The sequence below is a fragment of the Tamandua tetradactyla genome, chromosome 9 (assembly GCF_023851605.1).
Source record: "Tamandua tetradactyla isolate mTamTet1 chromosome 9, mTamTet1.pri, whole genome shotgun sequence".
Classification (NCBI taxonomy): Eukaryota; Metazoa; Chordata; class Mammalia; order Pilosa; family Myrmecophagidae; genus Tamandua; species Tamandua tetradactyla.
Window position 1 is genome coordinate 8,797,765 of NC_135335.1, and position 20,880 is coordinate 8,818,644.

Here is a 20,880-nt window from a genome sequence, read left to right on the forward strand (position 1 = left end):
AAGTGCCCCAAGCCACTGTGGCCGGCACCCCTCCCCCACAGGCTGCTTCCTAGAGGGAAAAGGAAAGAGACTTTACCAGCAGCAGGGGCTGAGCCCAACCAAATGTAAATTGTGGAATTAATTTAAAAATTCTGACTACTAAAAATAGGCCCCCAACTCAGGTGAACCTGGTCAAAGCGGAGGTTGCTCATTTTTGCCCCAGCACCAAGGGAGCAGGGCTGATGGAAAAAGAAAAAAAAGGAAACAGAGGTTTCTGTGGCTGTGTTTCTGCAAAGACTTGACTGCCTCTGGATTCAGCGACAGGGCTTCTCAGGCTGCAACTGCCCCAGGCATAGGCAGAAACAAGTGTGTTTGAGGGCTTGTCTGGAGCCTGTGCCTTCCCCAGGGGAGGGGTGAAGCCCAACTCAGGTGGAATCCCTCCCTCAAGTAATTCAGACACCAGGGCTTGGTAATTTGAAGCCATTAAAACCAGCCTACAACCTCTCCTCTGTCTCCACCATGTCCCCAGCAGGGAGAGTTTGCCAAAGTTAAAGGTACTGCATCATCTTATGCTGGTGGGATCTGCAGGCAGACAAGCACCACATACTGGGAAGGATAAGAAAAACAGAGCCCAGAGACTTCACAGGAAAGTCTTTCAACCTGCTGGGTCTCACCCTCAGGGAAAACTGACGCAGGTGACTCTTTCCTCCTGATAGGAGGCCAGTTGGTCTGGGAAAATCCAGCTGGGGTCTTTAATACCTAACTAGACCCTCCTAAGGGTTGGGGGGGGAAAGGCACCATAGAGGCAGGGCAAGAAACAAAAACTGAAAAATTCTCCTCTGTTAAAAAAAACCTAAGCTAGAGGTCCAGAAAAAGCTGAACTGAATGTCAAAGAACAGATAGACAACAAATTCATCCAGCAAGAAAACCCTAGGTAAAAGAAGTGAAAGCAATCTCCAGAATAAACTAATTAAGGTAATTAAATGCCTAGACGCCAGCAAAAAACAACAAATCACACTAGGAAAATTGAAGATATGGCCCAGTCAAAGGAACAAACCAACAATTCAAATGAGATACAGGAGCTGAAACAATTAATTCAGAATATACGAACAGACATGGAAAACCTCATCAAAAACCAAATCAGTAAATTGAGGGAGGATATAAAGAAGGCAAGGAATGAACAAAAAGAAGAAATGGAAAGTCTGAAAAAACAAATCACAGAACTTATGGGAATGAAAGGCATGGTAGAAGAGATGAAAAAACAATGGAAACCTACAATGCTAGATTTTGAGAGGCAGAACATAGGATTAGTGAACTGGAGGATGGAACATCTGAAATATGACAAGAAAAAGAAAATATAAGGAAAAAATTGGAAAAATATGATCAGGGACTCAGGGAATTGAATGACAATATGAAGCTCATGAATATGTGTTATGGGTGTCCCAGAAGGAGATGAGAAGGGAAAAGGAGGAGAAAAACTAATGGAGGAAATTATCACTGAAAATTTCCCAACTCTTATGAAAGACTTAAAATTACAGATCCAAGAAGTGCAGCATACCCCAAAGAGAATAGATCCAAATAGACGTACTCCAAGACATTTACTAATCAGAATGTCAGAGGTCAAAGAGAAAGAGAGAATCTTGAAAGCAGCAAGAGAAAAACAATCCATCACATACAAGGGAAGCCCAATAAGACTATGTGTAGATTTCTCAGCAGAAACCATGGAGGTGAGAAGACAGTGGGATGATATATTTAAATTATTAAAAGAGAAAAACTGCCAGCCAAGAATTCTATATCCAGCAAAACTGTCCTTCAAAAATGAGGGATAAATTAAAACATTTTCAGACAAAAAAGCACTGAGAGAATTTGTGACCAAGAGACCAGCTCTGTAAGAAATACTAAAGGGAGCACTAGAGACAGATACGAAAACACAGAAGAGAGAGATGTGGAGAAGAGTGTAGAAAGGAAGACTATGAGTAAAGGTAAAAAGAAGGAAAATTAGATATGACATATAAAATCCAGAAGGCAAATAGTAGAAGAAAGTACTACCCATTCAGTAATAATACTAAATGTTAATGGATTAAACTCCTCAATCAAAAGACATACACTGGCAGAATGGATTAAAAAGCAGGACCCATCTATATGCTGTCTCTACTCAAAGGACATGAGGTCAAGGACACAAAAGGACATTTTCACACCAATGTTTATAGCAGCATTATTTACAGTTACCAAGAGTTAGAAACAGCCAAAATGTCCATCAACAGATGGGTGGCTAAACAAACTGTGGCATACATATATGATGGAATATTATGAAGCTGTAAGACAGAATAAAGTTATGAAGTATGTAAGGACATTATGCTGAGTGAGATTAGCCAAAAAAAAAAAAGAACAAATACTGTATGGTCTCACTGATATAAACTGACGTTAGTGAATAAACTTAGAATATTTCGTTGGTAACAGAGACCATCAGGAGATAGAAATAGGGTAAGATATTGGGCAATTGGAGCTGAAGGGATACAGACTGTGCAACAGGACTGAATATAAAAACTCAGAAATGGACAGCACAATATACCTAACTGTAATACAATTATGTTAAAACACTGAATGAAGCTGAATGTGAGAATGATAGAGGGAGGAGGGCAGGGAGCCTAAATGAAATCAGAAAGAAAGATAGATGTTAAAGATTGAGATGGTATAATCTAGGAATGCCTAGAGTGTATAATGATAGTGACTAAATGTACAAACTTTAAAAATGTTTTCGTATGAGGAAGAACAAAGGAATGTCATTACTGCAGTGTGCTGAAAATTGATGGTAATTAATATTTTAAAATTTCAACTTATGTGTGACACTAAAGCAAAAAATGTTTATTTGGTACAAAATTTATATTTTGACTAGTGCATTTCCTAATATAACTTATGTAGATAGTTGGTTGAACAACATAAGTACATGGAACTTTGAGCAGGACATGAGATTTTGTTGGTTTGTCCAGAGTGATGCACCGTTGAATCCCAGAGTGATTTGATCAGTGAGTGGAAAAGTATTTGCAAAGTCCCCTTAGGGGAATGGTGAGAACAGGGAGAAATTCAACCTCCCCAAGTTGAATTCTTGATATTCTCATAAGCAGTGTGGACAACCAAAGCTATAGGCTGAGCCCCCAGTCTTGGGGTTTGTTCGTATGAAATTTAACCCCACAAAGGATAGGTCAAGTCTACTTAAAATTTAGGCCTAAGAGTCACCCCCAAGAGAGCCTCTTTTGTTGCTCAGATGTGGCCTCTCTCTCCAGCCAACACAACAAGCAAACTCACCACCCTCCCCCTGTCTACGTGGGACATGACTCCCAGGGGTGTGGACCTTCCAGACAACGTGGGACAGAAATCCTAGAATGAGCTGAGACTCAGCATCAAGGGATTGAGAAAACCGTCTCGACCAAAAAGGGGAAGAGTGAAATGAGACAAAGTGTCAATGGCTGAGAGATTCCAAACAGAGTCGAGAGGTTATCCTGGAGGTTATTCTTACACATTAAGTAAATATCACCTTGTTATCCAAGATGTAATGGAGGGGCTGGAGGGAACTGCCTGAAAATGTAGAGCTGTGTTCCAGTAGCCATGTTTCTTGATGATGATTGTATAATGATACAGCTGTCACAATGTGACTGTGTGATTGTGAAAACCTTGTGTCTGATGCTCCTTTTATCTTCCTTGTCAACAGACAAGTAGAACATATGGAATAAAAATAAATAATGGGGAAACAAAGGTTAAAATAAATTTAGTTTGAAATGCTAGTGATCAATGAAAGGGAGGGGTAAGGGGTATGATATGTATAATTTTTTTTCTGTTTTTGTTTTATTTTTCTGTTGTCTTTTTATTTCTTTTTCTGAATTGATGCAAATGTTCTAAGAAATGATCATGATGATGAATATGCAACTATGTGATGGTATTGTGAATTACTGATTATATATGTAGAACGGAATGATCATAAAAAAAACATAATGAGATACTACTTCATACCCACCAGAGTGGAATAATTAAAAAGATTGATACTAACAAGTGTTGATGAGAGTATAGCATTCGGAACCCTCATATATTGCTGGTGGGAATGTAAATGTTGCAGACACTTTGGAAATAATTTTTGAAATTCCTTAAAAAAATTAAACACAAAGTAACCATGTGACCTAGTAATCCCCCTCCAAGTACACACCAAAGAGAACTGAGAACATATGTTCAACCAAAAACTTTTACATGAATGCTCATAGCAGCATTATTCATAATGGCCAGCAAGTGGAAACAACTCAAATGTCTATCAAATGATGAATGGATAAACAAAATGTGGTATATCCATATGATGCAATATTATCAGCCATAAAAAGGAATCAAGTACTGATGCATGCCAGTTTCAAACTGTTGTATACCCCAGAAAAGTCATGTTCTTTAATCTATTTCAATATTTTGCAGTAGGATCTTTTTTATTAAGTTGTTTCCATGGAGATGTGACCCACCCAATTGTGTGGGGGGGGATGTTTGGATTAGGTGGTTCCTTGGAGCTGTGTCTGCACCCATCGTAGGTAGGGATGCTTACTAGAGTCCTGTAAGATGGCACCATTTTGGAAAAAGCTTTAGAGCCCACACAGCCAAAGACCTTTGGAGATGCAGAAGGAAAACGCCCCTGGGGAAGCCCTTTGAAGAAGCCAGGAGAGAAAGCTAGCAGAGGTGGCCACGTGCCTTCCCAGCTGACAGCTGTTTCAGACCCACTGGTCTTTCTTTAGCATTCTCTAGGGGGCGCAAAGGTAGTTCAGTGGTAGAATTCTCACCTGCCATGTGAGAGACCCAGTTCAGTTTCCGGCCCATGCACTTCCCAAACAAACAAATAAACAAATGTAAAACCAAACCAAACAAAAGTCAACAAATGGTGCTATATGCAATAAGGGGATATTCACATGGAAAAAGAACAAAATGTGACCTCCACCATACAGCATAAAAAAGATATTTTTCTCTGGATGCCTTAGTTTGGACGTTTTAATGGCCTCAGAACTGTAAATGTGCAACTTAATAAATTCCCTTTTTAAAAGCCATTGCATTTCTAGTATATTGCACTCCAGCAGCTTTAACAAACCAAAACAATGGGTGAACCTTGAAAACATTATGCTAAGTGAAAAAGACACACACAGAAAGCCAAATATTATGTTATTCCATTTATCTGAAATATATAGAATTGGAAAATCCAAAGACACAGAGAGTAGACTTATGGTTTCTGGGGGCTGGGGAGGGGGATTGGGGAGAAACTGAGTATGGGATTTCTTTTTGGGTTGTTGAAAATATTCTGGAATTAGGTAATGCAATTGCACAATCTCATAAATATACTAAAAAGCTCTGAGTTGTAAAGTTTAAAGGGGGGGCTAGCATGTGAATTAAATCTCAATAAAAATATATTTTTTAAAATGACAGGGACTTGTTGAATATACAAAGGCAGGGAACTTGAATCCCTCAATGGACAAATCTGGAACAATTTGAGCAACAAAATAAATAATGATAGCAACAGATTAAAACCTGTAGAATAAAATAAATATCCAAGAGCCCATGCTGTTATAAATCCACAGTTGAATAAATATACGGGGAAGAAAGGACAGCTCCAGAATTCCAATTAATAAATACAGACAGAATGTTGGAAATAGAAAATCACCATCAGGCAAACACCATAGCGATAATTGTTTCAAGCAAGAACCACCGATGAATGTCTAAATAAGTGGGTAAAACTTACGAAGAGAAACTGGTTGCATAGGCATCTTCTGATTAAAAAATAAAAAATAGTGGCTTTTCAGAGGAGAAACCTGACACTTACCAAGTGGCCAGGGTTAACACCGCTATTTAATGAATGCAGGGATGTGAGGCATTGACAAGGGCACACTATTGCTTCTATGGTATTCCTGCCATGAATTCCTATCACCGATTATGGGAAAACATCAGACAAACCCCAATTAAGGGACATTTTACAAAAGAACTGGCCAGTGCTCTTCAGCAGTGTCAAGGTCAAAAACTGTCACAGATAGAGGACAAGAGGACATGAAAACTAGATGCAATGTGGGATCCAGAATCAGGACCGGATGCAGGCACAATTCTATAATGTCTACAGATTTAGTTAATGGTATTGTATCAATGCTAATTTCCTGGGTTTGATAATTACACTATAGTTACGTAAGTTGTTACTATTAGGTGAAGCTGGGTGAAGGGTACATGGGAAATCTTTGTTCTATTTTTGCAAGTTTTATGTAAATATAAAAACCATCTCAAACAGAAGCTGAAAAAAATGTGAGACAAGCATTATGTGTAATAGTGAAAGAAGTCGCTCTCAGTTCCACCCTTTAGTTCCAAGATCCTTGTATTCTGACTGAAAGAGAGAAACATACCCATTTTCATAAATGGGAAGAACATCTAGATAGAAGATTAATAAGGAAATAGAAAAGTTGAACACAACTCTAAACCAGCTAGACCTAACAGAGATCTATAGAACATTCCCCTAAGCGCAGCAGAATACACAGGATACTGTTAAGATTTTATTTTATTTCTGTTAAGCCTAAAGAACATCTAGGGCTTGGCTGTGCCCTCAATCCCGAGGCTTACTCTTGTGAAGCTTATGTAGGTAGCGGAGAAGCTTAGACTACCTATAGGCATGCCTCAGCGTTACTTCTGGAGGACCTCTGTTGTTGCTCAGATGTGGCCTAACTCTCTCTAAGTTCAACTCTGCAAGTGACATCATTGCCCTCTCCCCTAGGTAGGACATGACATCCAGGGGTGAAAGTCTCCCTGGCGACATGGGAGACGACTCCCAGGGATGAATCCAGCCCTGGAACTGTGGGATCAACAATTCCATCCTGGCCAAAAGGGGGGAAGAAGTGTCACTAATAAAGTATCAGTGGCAGAGAGAGTTCAAATAGAGTCGAGAGCTACTCAGGAGGTTGCGCTTATGCAAGCTTCAGGTAGCCCTTGCTACCTATCATAACCTGCCAAATCCTAATCAGGACCATTCCAGACAATCCTAAAGAACACCTAGGGCAATATATAAGATTCCACAAGGGTTTCAGGCACTAGAGAAACTTTCCAGAAACCTACAATCTCCAGATGGGTCCCTGGTCCAGATAAGTCCTGAAACCTAGCCCAGCCTCTCCAGAACATCAGATAGTTCCATCTCCCTACCCCATATTAGTGACAGCCCCTTCCAATGTGAAAAAGTTGGAATGGCCATAGCCCAAACACCCCTAAAGAGAGGTATGGAAAGATCAAAGGTGATGGTGGAGTTATACAGTGGAAATAGGATTTAACAAATGAATATGAACGCTGAATCATTCAATTGATATCTCTTAGTCTCCAGTATCTTAGAGCAGCTAGAATTAAAAACCTATGTATTTTTTACAATTACAATTACAATTACAACCCATGTCAAGCTTTGAAATATGTTCTACAACTAATTGTGGTGCAGTGCTTTGAAATTTATTGCTTTTTGGTATGTATGCTATTTTTCACAAAAAAGGAAAAAAAGTAAATTGTAATGATAAAAAAATATTTATGCCTTCTAGCCTCCTATATTCTGAAGCAGCTAGAAGGAAAAATCTGAGAGGATCTTTTGTTAGCCCATGACAAACTATGGGATCTGTCCTTTAACTACTTGTTGAAGAGTGCTTTGAAAACTATTGCTTTTTTATTTCTTTGCTTCGTATATGTTATACTATACAATAAAAAAGTTAAAAAAAACTAGGGTTCTATTACTTTCCTGAAACCTGCAACCTTCAGATGGTTCTTAAACCAGTTAAGTCCTAAAACTCAGAGAAGCCAGCCTCTCCGAACATCAACTAGTTCTATCCCCTATCCCATATTATCAGCACCCATTTCCAACATAAAAAAATTAGAATAGGCATAGACCAAACACCCCTAAACATTCAGAGCAGGATCAAAGGAGGAGGTATAACAGAGAAGGCAGGATTCAACAAATGAGTATAACTGCTGAATCATTATACTGGTATTTCTTTCAGTCTCCAGTGTCTTTTAGCAGCCAAAAGGAAAAACCTAACATTGTAGCACCAAAAACCATACCCAACTCTGAAATCTATTTTATACTCATTACAATACACTTTGAAATTTATTGCTTTTTTGTACATGTTATATTTCACAATAAAAATGTTTTGAAAAAATGAGGCTCCCCACAAAAAAGAAAAAAGTCTTCTGTATAACTAAAATCACCCAAACTCAGGTTTCGAAGACGAACCACAAATTCCAATAAAATATCTTAAATTCATTTGAGGAAGGGTTGCTATTCCTAGTAAGTTAACAGTGAGCAATCCTATACTTCAATATAAAAGGTATACTTTTCGGAATCCTCTTAGTTGTTTATAATGAGCATGTATCATTAAAAGCAAATGAAAGAGAATAAAGGCTGGGACTCGAACTCAAGGGACGGATCCTGCGGAGGCGCCACAAGTAAGGACTACACTTCCCAGCAGGCTCCGCGCTGACCCAACGCGGCCTCCCGAGAGGCTCCGCGCGCTTGACGCGCCAGCTTCGGCCTGGGCGGCGAGCAGCAGGATCGCGGCGGCGGGACAATGGAGAGCAGCGATGAGGCGGTCACCGAGAAGCAGCGCGTCCACGTGCGCCCCACCACGCTCCGCGGCGCAGCCCCCGCCACGCTACACCTACTGCCCTGTGAGGTCCCGCGGAACCGGCCCGCCCCCGTGGGCTGCTTCTTCACGCCCGCGGTCCGCCGGGGCCCGGACGGTGAGCGCTCGGGTTGGACCGCGGCTCCCGGCAGCCCCCGCGCGGCCCCCTGCGTCCGGCTGCAGCTGAGCCCCCACCCCTACCCCCGCCAGGGCTTCAGGTGTCGTTTCGGGGCCGCAGTCTTCGCGGCGAGGAGCTGATGGTGCCGCCCGGCCTCGTGGGATACGTGTTGACGATGGAAGAGGAGAGAGAGGTGTTAACAGGGCTCGAAGGGAAGCAGGACTTCTTGGGGGGTTCGCGGAACGCCGAGGAAGAGGAGCAGGAGCCGCTGGAGCGGGACTTCGTGAGCAAAGGGGGATGGGGCTGGAAGGAGGTGTGGGTGGGGCTGCGGCCGGGAGGCTGAGCCGAGCCCCTTCCCCAGGATCGCTTTATGGGGGCCACCTCCAGTTTCAGCCGTTTTACCCTATGGGGTCTGGAGACCATACCTGGCCCGGATGCTAAAGTGCGTGGGGCCCTGGCGTGGCCAGGCCTGGCTGCAGCGGTGAGTAGAAGGGTGGACCCTCTCCCTCCCGAGCCTCTGAGACCTCGCCTATTCCCCTCCCGTGCCTTACAAAGTTAGAGTCCGGTTGTCCAGCATCTTGCTGCCTTAGTGGATTCGGGTAGCACAATGGGGTAGGTAAAAGTCTGGGCCTCTTAGGCTGGTGAAAGACAGTTTGGCTTCCCTGCCACTCTTTTCTGGCCTATCTAGAAGTAAGTATCATTCCAGGCAGTTGGATCTCTCCCGTAGGTAGGCCACCCAGTCACTGTATTTTAGAAATCCAACCCTGGAGGTGACTCCTTTGCAGATTCATGCACAGGTGTCTGAGGACTGAGAACCAGCGCATGAAATTGAAAGCTGCGGAATCCTTCACTCCAATAAACCAGTTCTTCACTTTGGAGCCACTGATCCCATCAGCCAATAAACCAACTCTTCACAACACCTGTGAGTCTGTGGCACCTCCAAGTCCGAAGCTGGCACAGCCCTCTTCCCCCCAGCACAGGAACCTTTCATGACTCTAACCTTTAGAAACAATTTATTACCAGGGGTGGGGAAACTGGGGCAAGAGAGGCTAGAATTCTGCAGCCTATACCCACCCCAACTTCTACTTTACAAGAGAAATCTTTACACCCAACCAGCCCTCTGAACAGAGGATCCCCCCCACCCCCCATCGCACTATACACAGCTGCCTGGTCCCTGGCTCAGAACAGACTGGGTTTGCAACCAGTTGACCTGGGAGTGGGCCTGAGTGCTCAGCTTGCCTGGTGCTGGGCACCAGCCGGCCCTGTCCTCTCCTTTTGGGGCAGTCAGCCCCATCTCCCTTGAGGTGCCTCTCAGGACCCCATGGAGGCAGGATGGGCTGTTAGCCCCAGTTCTGCCAGCTGTACTGGTGCTGCCACAGCAGTGCCTGGTCACCACTTTCCCCGCTTGCTCCAGTCCTTAGGAGTGAAGTGCAGACACTTGGAATCAATCCGAAGGAGCCGCTTAAGCATAGCCCGTTCGTGCCCATCCACGATGTCCTCTGACAGAGTGAGGATGTACTGGCCCTGGGTAGGGGAGAGAGGCAGACGGGGTCAGCCCACCCTAGGCCTGCACTCTGTGCACCCTATCCCACTCCACCTGTCTCCCCATGCCTGCCCCCTACCTTGTAGTAGTTGATGAGGTTGAGGTACTGCAAGGTGGAGATAACATCCTCCTTCTTGATGCTGGTGATTTCACTAATCTCGCTGTGGGAGGGCAAAGGTCAGGTCCTCTAGGGTCCTCATCTCTGCCCCAGAGGGAGTGAGAAAGCCCAGGGACAGACAGGCCATGCCCTCCCCAGATGCCTGCTTACTTGATGGTTATCTGTGGCCTCTCCCCACTCTCAGACTTCAGGCCCATCAGGATCTCCAGGATGGTCTGGGACCAGTAGCTTCGATAGGACAAGAGTCCAAGATCTGAGAGGGGCTTCTCAGGGGTCCCCGTTTTCCCTTCCACTTTAGAAAGTTCATAGCCTAAAGCAATGGAGTAGGAGAGGGTAAGTGGTCACAGATTAATGCAACCAACATTTAAGAGTATGGTTTGCTGGTATAAACTGCCTTGCCCCATTCCAATCCTGCCACTCGGTACTTCTGTGACCATGGGTAGATTGCTTGTCTGTTGTGTCTGTTTCCTCATAAAGGACTAACACCTATTTCTTTAGTCACCTATTTCTTTGGTCTGTTGTACAATTAATAACAAATGTCAAGTGCTGGCACCTGGCTGTTCCTTTATGGAGCATTCACTTTTCACCCAGGTGCTCAGAAGCCAGTGAGGGCAGAAGGGTGCAAGGTGCAGAGAGAATGGCTTATGGGAAGGAGATGCCATATATTTGCCTTGGGTCATCCCAGACTCCCTGCTGGGTTCGGATATGTGAGGAGGGAAGTGAAGCAGGCCCCCATCCAGAGTCCAGGCCTGAGGATGTTTGAATTCTCAAACCCTCCCCCTAGCTGAGGCCTTGGGAGAGTCTTCTGCTGTCCTAGGGTGGCCTGATTGGCTGGTTGTGAGGACCCACAGAGGAGGAGCACTCTTCTAAGACCAAGGCCATTTCTCCCAGTGATGGCCCTGAACTCTGTAGTAGCCCTTTCCCTTCTACCAGGCTGCGATCTAGGCACTGGGTCCTGAGGCATTTCTGCTGGGCACTGGCAGCCAGCTCCCGAAGAGACCCTCAGACCCTCTGAAGCCAACTGGTTACATATCTTGGCAAGATCTTCCTTCTCCCATGTCAGGGCCCTAGAATGTCTCCACTATCTTTAAAAAGCCTTCCTCACCCTTAGAACCAACCAGTCTCATACTGGACCTATACACTTTCTGCTTTTCTGCCCTTAGTACATGTTTATCGGCCTGTCTTAACCTCTGTTCGATCTTTCATGATCTCCAAGTTATCAGTAGTGAGAGACAAAGAGACTGGTGTTTGGAGAGGGGAAGCACTGAAGAGGAAGGGGTTAATCAAGCATTCACAGGGGCTCCTGCTCAGCCTTGTGAGCTGCACACTGCATTGTGGCCCCGGCACGTCAATGAAGGCCACAGGGAACTGGCTCCCCAGTGAACACCAACCATCTATCCCTGAGCTTCCCGGAAAATGCTTTTGGTGCTCTCCCTGACCGTGCTGCACAGAAATGTCACACGTCCTTGGTGTCCCCACCTGTATCCATAATTCACTCTGACTGAATTCCTTGAAACACCTGCCTGCTCTACCAGGCTGAGAGCTTCCTGAAAATGTGATTTTATCTTGGTATCCCATGACTAATAAAATTTCTCATATGAACTATCACCATGAACCAAGTCAAGCTTTGTTGTCTTCACTAGCCAGTTAAGGCTCCCTCACTGTCTCCCCAGATCAGAGAGCTTAAAAACAGCAAAATTTCTCAAATGCTGGTTGTTGTGTGGATTGAGTGCTGACTTGAACTGAGGGTGGGGTCGGGGGATAAGACCTGGAAAGCAGACGTGGCCTCAGGGTTGGAGAGGATGCTGAAGAGCCTGTGTGTGATGAGGGGGTTGGGTCCCTTCTGTGCTTTAGATGGACCTGACTGAATAGAAAGAGCAGGGAACAAATCTGTGCAAGTTGGTGCTTATATCTGTTAACAGCATTTTGAATACCTGTCTGCAAGGCTTGGGGGACAAATGGGGAAATTAAGCACTGGTTCTTGCCCAAGAACTTGTATCATGGCACAATCAGCTTCTACCCATGGCCCGGGCAGGTACAGGAGAAGGTGGGCAATGCCTTTATCCTTGGCCAAGCAAGAGGGAGGGAGGGCTGAGAAACAACTCCAGAAGAGCAGGAAGGTAACCCTTGAAAGGGAGAAACTCTTGGTAGGGTCCCATACTTGTTTTAGGCCTGCTCTCTTGGCACTGGGTTGCCCCGCCAGGTTTGAAAAGTACAGCAACGCAGCAGGTACTGCGGACACAGGTGGTGGGGCCCTGGCACCAGGCCCAGCCGTGCGGCCATCACAGGTACTCACTGAACTCAATCAGCAGCTTGCCGTAGCCCCGGCGCTGGTAGGGAGGCAGGGTCAGGATGCAGGCCACATTATAGTCTTCTGTTGACTCCTTCTCCTAGAGAAGAGGGATAGGTGAGTGTGAGGGAACAGGACCTGGCTCAAGGCAGGACTGGGGGGACCGCCTGGCTGAGCTGCTAACCTTGGAGAAGTAGCCCACGATGTGGAAGCCCTTGCAGTCATACTCTGTCATGACGTAGAAGAGGAAGGGGTCTGTGTCGTAATACAGGGTCTTGTGGTCCAGGAAACACTTGGCCAAAAGACATAAGTTCTGGGAGTAACTCTGCAAAGGAAAAGGCCTGTCACCACTCTGGACACTGCCTCAAGATGACCTCTTGCCCCAGGGTGGCTGGACGCTGCTTTGCTCCTGCGATGCCCCAGGCTGGTAGGTGGTAAGCCTTTGTCCCTGGCAAGACCACTCCTCAGGGCCAAGGAGCCTGTGCACCAGTCCAGCCGCCTGCCTCCCTCCCTGTGAGCTGGGCAGGTTTATCCTGCTCCCCAGAGCTCCATGCAGACCTGCCCCAGGGCCCCCCACCATCTTTTGCTATATTGAACAAACAGTTATGTCCCAACAAAGTCAGACTCTGACCAAGGTTCGTGAGAAACTGGCCTCTGCCCACGTAACCATCTCAGGAGTCTGGCTGTCAAAGCATGCAACCACCACCCCCCTCTCCCAGTTACACCTCTTGGGAACAGATCTGCCATTCTACAAAGAAGCCAAGGAATTCTGGAATGTAACAAAATTACAGCCTTAGGGGTTGTCCTACCAAAATTAACCTTGCTTCTTTACCTCTAAGCACAGTTCCTCCAGCAATTCAAACATGTACTTTTAACTCCCTGCTGCCCACTGGCACTCGGTAATACAGAACACTGGTCATTGCAGCATCTCCCTCTCAGGCTCCCCATCACCAAGGCAGAGCTTGCACATGCCATCCTAGGGGCCTGCCTCTCTCTCACTGCCCTCCAGGCTCCAGGGAAGAGGGGAGCCTTACACTCAACGGTCTCTTCAGATTATTTCCTCCTACCTTCCCACAGCTCCAGCCTAAGACAGGTCTAAAGCCCCGAACCTGCAGGGTCCTCCATTCTTGCCCTTCTGACATCTTTCCTACCACCTTGCCCCATCCTCTCTTCTCTGCCTGTTAATCAGAATCATCTTCACATTTCACATGTGCTATTTAAGTACTCCCTAGCTGTCCTTCAGAAATCCAGTTCTTCGAATTCCCTTATCCCCCAGTCCTTCATGTCAAGACTCAAAGGCCACCTCCTCTTTAGAACTTTGCTCACCACCTTCTTTGAATCCTAATAACTGACCCTTTGTTTCATGACACTTATCACACTAGAACATAAGTAGCTATTGGCACTCCGTCTCCCCCATGGGCTGTGAACACTCAGAGAGAAAAGAGTGTATTTCCTGCTCATCTTTGTACTTCCTAGTCCCTGCCCACAGCACACATAAATGGGCTGAACAACTCCACTGGCCAGACTGGTCAGTGTTTTCCTAGCAGGAAAAGGTTGCCCGTTTGCATTCACTCCAGGCCCCCAGAGCCAAGAATTCTCCTCTGTCCCAGCACTAACCTTGTTCTTGCGCCCATCAATCTCAAAGAAGGAGATGGTGCCCTTGCGGTAAATCTCATTGCCTGGCGGGTGCCGCAGGTCGCACTTGGTCTGGGGAAGACAGGAAGATCAGGGGCGGGAGCAGAATGGGGGAAGCTGAGAACACAGCCTCCTGGAACCCCTCATACCAAGTGACGCTGCAGACACTTGAGGCTGCGGCCGTACTTGAGGCAAAACTCGCAGAGGTAGAGCACAGGCAGCGTGGTGAGCTCCTGTGGGTACGGGGAGAAGTACCACGGCTTGAGGCGGTGCCGGCCCAGCTCGATGCACTCAATGTTCTTCATGCGGGTGACAATGTCATCGTGGCTCCGGTCAGACACCAGGCTGCCAGTCATGCGTGGTGCCGACGGTATTCCATCTGAGCTGTCCTGGGAGTCCTGCCCAGGGCCAGTGGAAGACACCAGGTTATGGGAACTCAAACAGGACACTTCAGAGCACACAAAGCCCTGCCCTAGGCTTCCTTGTCCAAGCCTCACAGCAACCCTATGAGGGAGGGAGTATAATCCCCACCCTCCAGGCAAAGAGCCTAAGGCCCAGAGGGGTTGATAACTTGCCAAAGATCACCCAGTGACTGATCTGAACCATGCTCTGCCTGACTCCTAATCCTGCCAATGCCACTGCTGCCCACGAACTCATTTATTTATAAAAGTCACTAAACTCTCCACTCTACCTGTACTCCCTCCTTTTCACCCAGCTTCCCTCTTTCACTGCTGCCCAGACCCACCTCATCAGTGCCCAAGCAATTCGATTTCCGCTTCCGTCCTGGCTGAGCTGCCACTGCCCTACGGGCTGATCCATTCTGCAGGTGAAATGGTAGGAACAGAAGGGTGGCTGTGAGAAGGGGCTGTCAAAGGGTTAAAGAAAAGAAGGGAAGAAGAGATAGTTTTGAAAACTCACTTGAGGAAAAACGGAGGCCGGGGCTGTCTCGCTGGGCACCGGAGTTGCTGGTGAAACCACCTCCACCTTCCGTTTCTGCAGAGAGAAACCAAGAAAGGTGGGTCAGAAGGTAGAGAAGGTGGGACCTCAGAGAAAAGCAAGGTCCCTGGAATTGCCAAGGGTACCGTGGAGCGGTGGTTGGGCTGCAGGCAGGAGCTGGAGGAGAGCGGCTGGTCGGGCTCGCCACCGGGGATGGCCTCCCGCTCCTTGGGCAGGTTGAAGCGGAGTGTGATCTGGACCGGGATTGGCAAAGTCTTCCCGCTGGCCTGGGCGGAGGCCGGCTGTAGAGATAGGTCCAGGGTCTTCCTCTGGGGTGGGATGGTGGTGGATTGGGGAACGGGAGGAAGGGGGCCTCAGCACCAAGTGATCAAACCCCACCCTCTGCCCTCTCAAGGACACAAAAAGAGCCACTGGACTCTGGAAGCTGTGTCTGCAATTTGGTCCCCCATCCTTTGCAGGCTGAAGCCAGGGTGGGAGGACACTGCCTAGTGCCCATTGAGGAGCCCCTGAGGCCAAAAGATGAGAGAAGCAGGAGGCAGGAGAGAAGAGGGAAGAGGGGACCTACTCACCACCTCTCTCTCTGGAGAGCCAGGGCGGGACCCAGGAAGCCCGTTCTTGGTGGGAGTCTTGGCCTCTTTCTTGGGGAACTGAATCTTCTTTAGGTCCAGCCGCTCGTGGGTCACCCATTCATCCAGGCGTTTGTTGACTGCGGTAGTGGGAATGGCTCAGGAAGGAATGCCAGAGGCTGCCCCCTAACCTGTCCTACAGCCCCACCTCACCCCGGCCCAGAACTCACAGTCAATGTAATGGACGTAGAAAAGCTTCCGGCCACTGATGTCCTTCACGCTCAGGATTTCGGCCAGAGCTGCAGGAAGAACACAGGCAGGGGGCCTTAACCCAGCCAGGCCATAAGACTCCACCCCCAAGCCTGATCCCCAATTCCTAGCACTTGGAAGCTCTCGCCCAAACCGGGCCCCTCTTCAATCTCGAAACACCTTCCCTCTCCAAGCCCCGCCCTGGACATCCCGTAGCAGCTAGAGGCCACGCCCCTCCTTCGCCTGCGCTCCTCCCCCTCCCGGGAGTCGGTTGTCTCACTCCCGCCCCTCGCCCTTAGCTTCCTTAGCCCCGCCCCCCGACGTCACTCACGCCACTCATCCTCGTTGTCCTGGTTCCGCCGCAGCACGGGCAGGCGGCAACCCTCGATTATCTCCCCCTGGGGAGACAGCGCGGCGCCAGGGTCGGCTACTGGGGGGCCTCGGGTTCTACCCACCTCCCCTGGCTCCCTCCGCCCCGCCCCGGGCACCGGACTCACCACCTCCGCCATCTTCCCTCCCTCCACTGCCCTTCCGGCTCCGCTGGGCGGCGTCACTTCCGGGACTGAGCACGCTGCAGGCCGCGGCCTCCTGAAGCCGTTTGAGAAGTGAGACGCCGGAGACTACGCCGCCCAGCCAGAAGCCGGGGGCCGGGTCGATGGGCCGGCGGGAAAACCGGGTGTCCCAAGTCTTGGGCCGGGTCCTAGGTGGAAGCCCTCCCCCTCCGTGCCTAACGATTGGAGGAAAACCAAGTCTGTCACGTGACGCCCACCGGGTGCGACGCCGGTCACGTGGAGGCGGGCGGGTCACGTGGGACGAATGTTTGCTTGTGTCTTGCGGCTGTGCTCGGGCGTCCCCTAGTGGCGGCGAGAGGTGTGGCCGGCAGTGAACTGCGTGTGTCCGGCGGGGGCGTGCAGTGTCTGAGCGGACCTAGGGGGTCTAGAGAGGGGGCGGCAGCTATTCCCGGCTGGAGAAGTGGGTGGGACTCAAACTGGGAAGGGCCTTGCATGCCGGGCCAAATATGTGGCCTTCGTCCCTTAGAGATGAGGACTTACAAAGATGTCTAGATTTGTTCTTTTGCATATTAGGTTTCTGATTTTAGAGAGTGATGTGTGGATTATTCATTCATATACTCCAAAAATATATGGCGAGTCCCTTCCATGTGTCAGGCACTATTCGAAGAGTCTGGAGTACATCAGCGAACAAAATAGACCCCTGCCCTGATGGAGCTTACATTTTTTGCGATAGAAATAGTAAATACTAAACACAGTGAAAAAATAAATCGTTTAGGATATTAAAGAGTGATAACTGATGGAAAACAAAAAAGAAATCGAGCAATGTAAGTTTTAAAGTTTAGTTGCAATTTTAGAGTGCTTTGGGCAGGTGGCTTACAATGTATTATTTGAGCCAAGATTTTAAGGGGTGAGGGAATGAGCCATGCACATATCTGAGGGGAAAATATTCCAAAACACAGACCACAGTAAGGGAGTAGAAAGCCCAAACTCACATCATCACGGGGCAATGGACACCGTGAACATTTTGACTCTCCGGTAAAGCAAAGGTGGATAAATGGTGGCCACCAGCCCGAATCCAACCCACTGCTTGCTTTCCTACAGCCTATGAGCTAAGAAGGATTTTAATTTTTTTAAATATTGGGGAAAAAAAACAAAAGAACTTTTGTGGCTCATGAACATTGTGTGAAATTGCATGAATTATATGAAATTCAGAATTCAGGGTCCATAAAGTATTATCGGAACATAGCCACTTTCATCGTTCATATATTGTCTTTGATTCTCTTCACTCTAAAACTGAGTACAAGGCCCACAAAACCTAAAATATTTATTGTCTGGCCTTTTACAGAAACCATTAGTCAACCCCTGCTTTATTTTCTGATCAACACAAAAATAGTTTCTTCTTGTGTGCACTCTGCTGTTATCAGCTTGTTCACTTAGCAGTGTAAACTTGAAGCCTTGTGAGGTATCTGAAGCACTATTTTAATGGCTTTTCAGTGTTTTGTTGTCTTAGATGCCTCTTAGCTGTCATAGCCAGTTTCGTGTTGTGTCCAATTTCTCCTATTGCAAACGATCCCACAAAGATGATCCTTATGCCAGTTGTTCACATGTTCATCCCACCAGGGTTTGCTTTGAAGTTGTATTTGGGGAAAGACTGCATCTGTGCTGAGATCACCTGGTGGCGGTGTCCCAGAATTGGGGCAGTCAGAACAGAAAGGGAGACCGAAAGGAAGGCAGTTGAAATTGGTCATTCACTGATGCAGACAATGTTTATTGAGAGTCTGCCACGAATCAACTTCAGGCAGATTTCAGCCCTGCCTCTTGGCCAAGGTCATTCGTGACAGCCCCTCCCATCCACACGTCTAATCTAATGGCCGCTTCTCAGTGGCATTTGGTACCATTGGCCATTCCCTCTTCCTTGAAACACCCTTTTCTTGGCGTCTGGGCTACGACACTCTTCTGGTTTCCTTCCTCCTTCCTCTGCCACTCCTCATCTCCGTTGCTGGGTCCTCTTCCTGGACTTTTATCTACACTTGCTCCCTTCTTGATCCCCTCCAGGCTCATGGCTTTCAGTATTATTCACTTGCTGAGGTTTCTCACATTTATATCTTCAGCCCAGACCTCTCCCGTGATCTCCAGACTCAGTGCGCACTCACCATCTCCACTTGGATGTCTGAAGGGCGTGTCCAAAACCAAACCCTTGATTTTCATTCCCAACCTGCTTGTCCCACCATCTCTCTTGTCCGTGTCAGTCACGAATCCATCCTTCCATGTGCTCAGACCAAACACCTTAAAGTCATCCCTGATTTCTCTGCTTGGTTTGCAGTCAACCCATCAGCACATCCTCTCACTGCTTTCACCATTATCACCCAGATGCACCCAGGACTACTGCAATAGCCTCATACGCAGGAGAGGAGGGAACTTTAAAAATATAATTGACACCACGTCCCTTTGATGATCCAAACCCACCCGTGGTTTCCCGCTTATTCAGAGTAAAATTCAGAGTCCTTGCACAAATTCATCTCCCCCCACACACACAAGTTACCACTCTGACCTCATCTTTCCCCACCGTCACCCACTCCAGCCACACCGGCCTCCTTGCTGTTTCTGGGGCACAGGAAGCGCCTACCTCCCCCATTGCCTTTGCTGTTTCCTCTGCCTGCAACATTTTCTCTCCATTTGTCTACGGGGCTCACACCCTCACATCATACAAGTCCTTGCTCAAGAGTCACTGTGGGGTGCATGGATGGCTCAGCGTAGAATGCTCACCTTCTATGCAGGAAACCCAGGTTCGATTCCTGGGCCATGCACCAAAAAAAAAAAAAAAAAAAAAAAAAAAAAAAAAGGCACTGTGGTGGTTCAGAGCTGTAAGTACCAGAAAAGCATGTTCTCAAACTGAATCCATTCCTGTGGTGCAAACCCATTGTAAGTAACATCTTTGGGGGAGGTGACTTCAGTGAAAGCGTGGCCCAGCTCGATCAGAATGGGTCTTAATCCTATCTATATCTTACAAGCAGAATGAAATTCAGACATTAAAAGAGAAAGCCAGAGGAAGTAAGAAGCTAGAACTCACCAGAAGCTAAAAGAGAACTGAGATGGTGGGTGTTCGAGTTTACTAGCTGCCGGAATGCAATATACCAGAAACGGAATGGCTCTTTAAAAGGGGAACTTAGTAAGTTGCTTGTTTACAGTTCTAAGGCCAAGAAAATGTCTCAATTAAAACAAGTCTATAGAAATGTCCAATTTAAGGCATCCGGAGAAAGATACCTTGGTTCAAGAAGGCCGACGACGTTCAACGTTTCTCTCTCAGCTGGAAGGGCACATGGCGAACATGGCGGCATCTGCTGGCTTTCTCGTGGCTCTACCAAAAAGGGACTCTCTCCAAAATGTTTCCTCTTTTAAGGGATTCCAGCAAGCAACTCCACCTTCAGTGGGTGGAGACACACCTCCATGGAAATCATCTAATCAAAGGTTACCACCCACAAATGGGTGGGTCACATCTTCATGGAAACAATCAAAATGCTCCCACCCAGCAATATTGAATGAGGATCAAAGGGCATGGCTTTTCTGGGGTCCACCACGGATTCAGACCAGCACACTAGGAGAGGACGCCACAGGCATTTTCACGTGACAGAGAAGCCCAGCACCGTGGATCTCCAGCAGCCAGCCCCAGAATGCCACAGGCTTCTGGGAGAAACCATTGCCCTGATGATGCCTTGATTTGGACTTTTTCTTAACCTCAAAACTATGAGCTGTTGAAATGCCATTGTTTAAGCCAGCCCTTTGCATGGTATTTGCTTAAGCAGCTCCGGAAACCAAAACGGCCCCCTTTCCAATGAGGTCTTCTTTCACATCCCCAGCTAAACCTGTCCCCACGCTCCCCTCCACCCTGTATTCCTCATCCACTTCATTTTTTTTTTCAGAGCATTTATCCCCAGCTATCAAATCATACATTTTCCTTATTCATTTGGTTTGTCTTTCCCACTCTGGGATGAAGGCAGTGTTTCTATTGTTTTGTCCTCCACTATTTTCCCAGCTTCTAGAATAGTGTCACACTCACAGGAGGCATCCAGCTAAAACTTGTCAAATGGATGAAGCACCTGACATTGAAGAAGAGCCAGGGATGTGAACTGACATTTATGGCAGACAGGAGTTAATCCTGTAAGGTGGGCAACCCGGGGCTCAGGAGAGATGCTGATCCAGGTGGCATATAGGGAGGGGTCTTGGAGCTTCCAATGCCTGACCTAAGGCTTAGAGGATGGGTGGTTGTTAGC

The 20,880-nt window shown here is 47.3% G+C and overlaps 2 protein-coding genes across 10 annotated transcripts; one reads left to right on the plus strand and one right to left on the minus strand.

The window, feature by feature from the left end:
- The first annotated feature begins 8,525 nt into the window (after positions 1–8,525).
- Positions 8,526–12,008, plus strand: RNASEH2C (ribonuclease H2 subunit C). Its single transcript, XM_077115703.1, has 4 exons — positions 8,526–8,739; positions 8,832–9,022; positions 9,101–9,220; positions 9,525–12,008. The coding sequence occupies exons 1-4, from the start codon at positions 8,568–8,570 to the stop codon at positions 9,549–9,551; spliced, it is 510 nt and encodes a 169-aa protein (XP_076971818.1). The 5' UTR covers positions 8,526–8,567; the 3' UTR covers positions 9,552–12,008.
- Positions 9,736–20,009, minus strand: KAT5 (lysine acetyltransferase 5). 9 transcript variants are annotated; one of them, XM_077115694.1, is made up of 14 exons: positions 19,874–19,996; positions 16,595–16,824; positions 16,079–16,147; positions 15,852–15,988; positions 15,408–15,590; positions 15,244–15,318; positions 15,071–15,145; positions 14,475–14,723; positions 14,308–14,397; positions 12,875–13,015; positions 12,697–12,790; positions 10,551–10,710; positions 10,362–10,443; positions 9,736–10,263 (listed from the first exon to the last, which is right to left on the minus strand). In XM_077115694.1, the coding sequence occupies exons 1-14, from the start codon at positions 19,945–19,947 to the stop codon at positions 10,129–10,131; spliced, it is 1,794 nt and encodes a 597-aa protein (XP_076971809.1). In that variant the 5' UTR covers positions 19,948–19,996; the 3' UTR covers positions 9,736–10,128. The 9 variants fall into 9 exon arrangements, with proteins under 9 accessions (XP_076971809.1, XP_076971810.1, XP_076971813.1 ...); XM_077115695.1 differs by having other exon boundaries at positions 15,408–15,563; positions 19,874–19,995; XM_077115698.1 differs by lacking the exon at positions 19,874–19,996 and adding an exon at positions 16,429–16,495 and having other exon boundaries at positions 16,595–16,719.
- Positions 20,010–20,880: the final 871 nt, after the last annotated feature.

What these genes read in the sequence shown, in the direction of transcription:
- RNASEH2C (XM_077115703.1), top strand. Translation starts at nt 8,568, where the DNA reads ATGGAGAGCAGCGATGAGGCGGTCACCGAGAAGCAGCGCGTCCACGTG. An exon ending in AGCCGCTGGAGCGGGACTTC is followed by an intron (nt 9,023 to 9,100) that starts GTGAGCAAAGGG and finishes CCCCTTCCCCAG; the next exon opens with GATCGCTTTATGGGGGCCAC. An exon ending in GGCCAGGCCTGGCTGCAGCG is followed by an intron (nt 9,221 to 9,524) that starts GTGAGTAGAAGG and finishes ACTCCTTTGCAG; the next exon opens with ATTCATGCACAGGTGTCTGA.
- KAT5 (XM_077115694.1), bottom strand. Translation starts at nt 19,947, where the DNA reads ATGCCGCCATGTTCGCCATGTGCCCTTCCAGCTGAGAGAGAAACGTTG. An exon ending in TCGTGGGCTACTTCTCCAAG is followed by an intron (nt 12,791 to 12,874) that starts GTTAGCAGCTCA and finishes CCTCTTCTCTAG; the next exon opens with GAGAAGGAGTCAACAGAAGA. An exon ending in CAAGCTGCTGATTGAGTTCA is followed by an intron (nt 10,711 to 12,696) that starts GTGAGTACCTGT and finishes CCATTGCTTTAG; the next exon opens with GCTATGAACTTTCTAAAGTG.